General features: G+C 37.0%; 1 protein-coding gene across 1 annotated transcript in view; it reads left to right on the top strand.

Annotated features, from left to right (window-relative positions):
* The window catches only part of SPAG1 (sperm associated antigen 1), an 89,301-nt gene that overhangs the window by 36,104 nt on the left and 47,522 nt on the right, over positions 1-5,675 (top strand). The window contains exon 7 of the mRNA XM_006900011.1: positions 2,148-2,278. Coding sequence (XP_006900073.1) covers positions 2,148-2,278 — 131 coding nt within the window. The remainder of the gene's footprint in view (positions 1-2,147; positions 2,279-5,675) is intronic.

Genomic DNA, 5,675 nt, shown 5'->3' with positions numbered 1-5,675 from the left:
CCTGGCTGCTGGTACCAAGAGTGTTGACTGTGGAGCCAAGCAAACTAAAACTGTTAACTATCTCAATCTCTTCACCATCCATACTGATGCTGCCACTCGGCTGAGTGGTGAGAATCTTTGTTCTTGATGTTGAGCTTCAATCCATATTAAAGGCTGTAGTCCTTGACCTTCTGCAGCAAGCGCTTCAGGTCCTCCTCAGTTTCATCATGCAGGGTTATGTCATCTGCATAATGCAGTGCAGGTTGTTGAAGACTCTTCCACCAATCCTGATGACACTACTGACTTTTTTCCTTTCAATTAAAATAATTCATCATAATTAATTAGAATTGTTATCTAATTTTAGATTACAAGTGATTCATATTTGTTAGCACATAGAAATTTAATTGTCATGATTATTCCTTTTATTAAATTTTGTACTAGAAAATTATACCCAGAAAGTAAAAAAAAAAAGTTTGACTGATCTTTGAGGTTAATTAAACCAACATATTAGGAGATCTGTGGATATTTATTAGGAACATTGTTTGCAAAATGGTTAAGTGCTTGGTTGCTAACCCAAACTGGATGGGTCAAGCCCACTAGTGGGTCTGAGGAAGGAAAGACTTGGAATTTTGATCTATAAAGATTTCAGCCTAGAAAATCCTATGGGGCAGTTCTACTCTGGTGTAAAGAGTCAATATGAATTTGACTAGTCATATAATAGTTAACAACAATTACAAAGATACAGATATATAAATTCTCACATTAAAGCTTGTATTGCCTTTACATTGGATTTTTAAGCATCTATTTAAATAATTGCACCCTGGTGGTTTAGTGGTAATGTGTGACATTGCCAACCCAAAATGATGTGGACTGGATCCTCCAGGGAGAAAAATAGGTCATCTCCTCCCATATGACTTAAAACTCACTGGAGGGTCAGATATGCAAAGTATCTCACTCAACAGTACATAACAATAGATAACAGCAAATTTTAAATATTGCCTGTGTGGATTACTACAATTTGTGACTGACTTTGAGACAATGGGAATCCCAGAACACTTGATTTTGCTTATACGAAACTTATACTTGGACCAAGAGGCAGTCATCAGAACAGAGCAAGGAAACACTGCATGATTCAAAATTGGGAAGGGTGTGTGTCAAGGATGTGTCCTATCTCCATATCTCTTCAATCTATATGCAGAACAGATCATCGGGAGTCTGGGTTCTATGAGGAAAAGCGTGGTATCAGGATTGGAGGTAGATTTATCAACAGTCTGCATTAAGCAGATAACACAACCCTGCTTGCTGAAACTGAGGAGGACCCGAAGTGCTTGCTGCAGAAGATCAAGGATTGCAGCCTTTAATGTGGATTGAAGCTCAACATCAAGAAAACAAAGATTCTTACCACGGGGCCAATTGGCAGCATCATGATAGATGGTGAAGAGATTGAGATTGTTGACAGCTTTAGTGTGCTTGGCTCTACAGTCAACACTCCTGGTACTAGCAGCCAGGAAATGAAAAGACGAATTGGATTGGAAAAGTCTGCTGTCAGAGAGCACTCCAAAGTACTGAGGAGCAACAATATCATTCTGAAGACTAAGGTGCGTCTGATACAGGCCATGGTCTTTGCAATCACTTGCTATGCTTCAGAGAGCTGGACAATGACTAGGGATGATAGAAAGAGAGTTGATGCCTTTGAGCTTTGGTGCTGGAGAAGAGTATTAAATATACCATGGACTTCCAGAAGAACAAACAAGTTCATCCTAGAGAGGGTGAAGCCAGACTGCTCCTTGGAGGCAAGGATTCAGAAGCTTTGTTTGACATATTTTGGACATGTTGCAAGGAGGGATCAGTCCTTGGAGAGGGACGTCTTGCTTGGGTGGCTGGAGGGACGGTGCAGGAGAGGAAAACCCTCGATGACATGGATTGATTCTATCACTGGCATAATGGGGATAGGCGTGTTGCAGACAGTGAGATTGGCAAGGGTTAGAGCAGGGCTTAGGCTGTTGTACATAGAATCATTATGAGTCGCAGGTGCCTCGATGGCACATAACAACAACAACAACAATATATTTTATGCTTATAGCATTGTATTTTCTTACTTTTGATGATTTAGCCTGCAATTGTTTCAGCTACAACTTTAGCTGAGTTTTTCTGTTTTTCTTTTATAGGAGCATTTCCGTGCTTCCCACTGTGGCTGCATATAACAATCGAGCTCAAGCAGAAATCAAATTACAGAACTGGAACAGTGCTTTTCAGGACTGCGAAAAGGTCTTGGCACTAGACCCTGGAAACTTAAAGGGTAAAGATATTCATAGACTATTTCCAGACTTTAACTGTTTTGTAAAGAATACAGCAGGATCCATTTAGATAATTGTTCACACTCATTGAAATAAACTAAAATTTTCCCTTTAAGGGTCACCATGTTGATAAAATTACTTTCCACTTTAAGATCTAGTTAGAATGTAAACCCTTGATTGTTTATATTGAGTCTTTCTCATACGCATTTGCTGTCAAGTTGGAATCAACTCATAGCTGACTCTCCAGCAGGTTTTCAGAAGCAATTAATCACCTGGGAGGAGATAACCCATACTTCTCTCACAGAGCAGCTGGTGGATTTGAACTGTGTGCCTTTTGGATTGTAGCACAGCTTCTTACCACTGGGCCACCAGAGCTCCTATGTATGTACATAGACATTTTAAATTAAAAAATGGCCATAAAGATGTTATTATTCCATCAAAACCTGCACTCTTTCCTTTTCTAGTTCATTATTCTACTTCATCATGGCCCAAGATATCAACATCAGACTCTGTTCTTTTTCTCTTATAAAAGATTTTCCAAGAGGGAGTGGCACAAATTATAGACATTATGCATATCTTTAAACATCTATAGACTTTAAATAAACATATATATTTCTATTTTCCCCCCATATAGAATGTACCTCTTTGTGACTATAAACATGGATGGGCAGACACTATTGATGTGCTGTAGAGAACTTGACACATCAGTCTCAACCATCATAGTTGTGTATTGGCCTCTATTCCCCGAGAAAGTCGTGTCAGCTGGTCATCAGCACTAAGTACCCATGGCTTCTCAGCTTTAATCAGGAACCCGGTGAAAGTTTTGTGTTCTCCTGGTGGCCCACACAACCTCTGTGTCCAACCCTATGCCAAGAGCTTTACATACATCAACACCATTAACTTTCATTACTTCCTCACAGAGGTACTGATAATATTATGTGTAGTAACAATTCATTTTTCAAAGGAAATAACTGAGGTATAAGGAGATTAAGTGACTCATTCAAGGTCACAGAACCAACGAACCAACAAATGGCAGGGCTGAGACTCAAAACAGGATCACAAACTCCAATGCTATAGTACTCTTCTGCCAGAGGTATTACACTGAGATTTAGTTCTTCTTTGTTTGAGTCATTTCTTAACCATTAGAATTTTTATTATTTGAAAAAGTTAAACTAATTATGAACATAGCCATAAAACACTGGGCCAGTAGACAGTCACATGATAAATGGCGAAAGGATTTAAACTGTAAAAAATGTCATCTTACTTGGATCCACAGTCAACAACAGGAGATCAGAGATGTCTTCATTTCGTAAAGTCCACTGTCAGGGACCTCTCCAAAATATGGAGACATAATGATTTTTTTAAAATGGCATATTAAAATCACATAGTGACACATCTTCAGTTAAACTTCCCTCTTTACCAGTAATTACAGGAATGATGTTGAACCTTAAATATCCAGGCAATGACCATTCTATCACAGGTGAATAAAAATGTCTTTCTTGAAGTTTAGCTTTTACAAGCTAATATTTTTAGGGAACTATTAGAAAGTTCTTATAGGTTGTTGATATAATCTTTGAAGCAGAAATCCTTGCATTAAGATACGAGTGTGTGAGAGTGAAAGAGTGTTTGTATTTAGACACTTTTGTAAATATTGTAGTCAATATAAACATATAAAAATACAGCTGAAACATTCTGTTCTACTTATTGTTAACCTTTTAAACATACAATTGCTGTGAAAATAGTGTTGTTACATTTAAGGAAAATTGACACCACTGTTTGGAAAATAAGACTCTTGTGGCAAAAATGCAGCTGATTAATTATAAACTCTATTTCACAAATTGATGCTGGCAAAGGAATTAGTGAAAACTAGAAAACAACAAATGACATCATTTCATTCTAAATGATGTAGTGTGATCAAATAGAATCATCCAGAAATTTACTGTATTATAATTTTTTACTTAAAAAACATTCATTGTTATGGAGTTGGCACTAACTTATAGCTGTGCTAACTAACTTATATTCAGAAGTTAGAAACTGCATAGGAAGAGATTGCTCATCTTTCTCCTGAGAAGAACCTGGTGGATTTGAACCACCAGCCTTTGCGTTGGCACTGAAACTCCCTACTCACTAGGCTGAGTTCTTTCTTTCTACAGCAGTTATTTATTCTGAGTGTTTTTAAAAGGAAGTATTTTAAATCCCGCCAATTGATGCTATTTCTTAATCTTAAGTGAACTAAGATTTTTTCCTTTTAATAATCTCTTAAATATCCTTAAATTATATACACTCACCGCAAAGTAATGGAATTATTGTAACAAACAATTGCTTCTACCCGAAACTTCACAAGTATGGGGGTTGCGGTGTAATTTATTGTACATAATATTCTTAGCTAAGAATACATGATCTTATTCTGGAAACTCTTGACTATGTATTTTATTTAAAAAAGAGAATGTTTACATCAACTAACTCTTAAATAGAGAGCTTTGGTGGCCTAGGGTAGGGAATTGTGCTGCCAGTCCAAAGAGAGGGAGTTTGCATCTTCTAGCAGTAAAGATGGACAATCTCCTCCCATGTGATTTGCAGTCTATGAAAACTGGAGGGAAATTCAGCTATGAGTTGGTTTTAACTAAACAGCAATGATGAGTAATCTCTTAAAAGTTAGCTTATAAATAGTGTATCATTTTCTTTGGTCTAAGAAACATTTATACTAAGTAATGAATCAGGCTTTTCCACAATGGTCTCAGGACCATTTCACAAATTGTCACTTTGACTGTACAACTAGAAAAGGTCCAGGTGTTCTGTTTGTATAATACAGCAGAATTACTTTATATTTTTTACACTTTAAATTTCACCTGCAATGGGGAGGATTCTTCACCACTCTTGTGGATCACAGTCAGCAAAATTATAGGAAAGGTCTTAAGGAAATGAATTTTTCATAAGGATGAAAGACAAAATGGTTGAACCTTGGAGAGAAACCAAACAGTGTCTGCTATCTTAACCCCTGACTCTAACATCTGTAGTGTTGAGACTATCATTTGTGCTCACTGAGTGGTAACTAGATAAAGTTGGGTAGTTAAATTATTGTTCCACAGGCCTCCCAAGTTTTAAAAAGAAAAGGAGTTGTAAATTTAGCATTTCAGAGAAGGAATGCCATCAGGGCTGCATGCAGTGTAAACAAGTGGCATTTTGCAAGCAGGCAATGCCTTTCTGCTTTTTTTTCAGGCACATGCCTTTCAATTTTGTTGGTCACACCATTGTATAAAGCAGAGAACTGACTGTTGTTTATTCTTTTTTTTACATGAAGAAGTTACTAACGTTTGTGGTAATATATCCTAACGTTTGTGATAATAGACTTCTAAACCTCCTCTCATTCAGAGGCACTTCTAAAAAATTATCATTTTT

This window comes from Elephantulus edwardii, unplaced genomic scaffold (genome assembly GCF_000299155.1).
Source record: "Elephantulus edwardii isolate Elephantulus edwardi_28Jun2011 unplaced genomic scaffold, EleEdw1.0 scaffold00270, whole genome shotgun sequence".
NCBI classification, from domain to species: Eukaryota; Metazoa; Chordata; class Mammalia; order Macroscelidea; family Macroscelididae; genus Elephantulus; species Elephantulus edwardii.
Note: the sequence above shows the minus strand (reverse complement) of the source record. Positions and strands in the feature narration are given on the sequence as shown.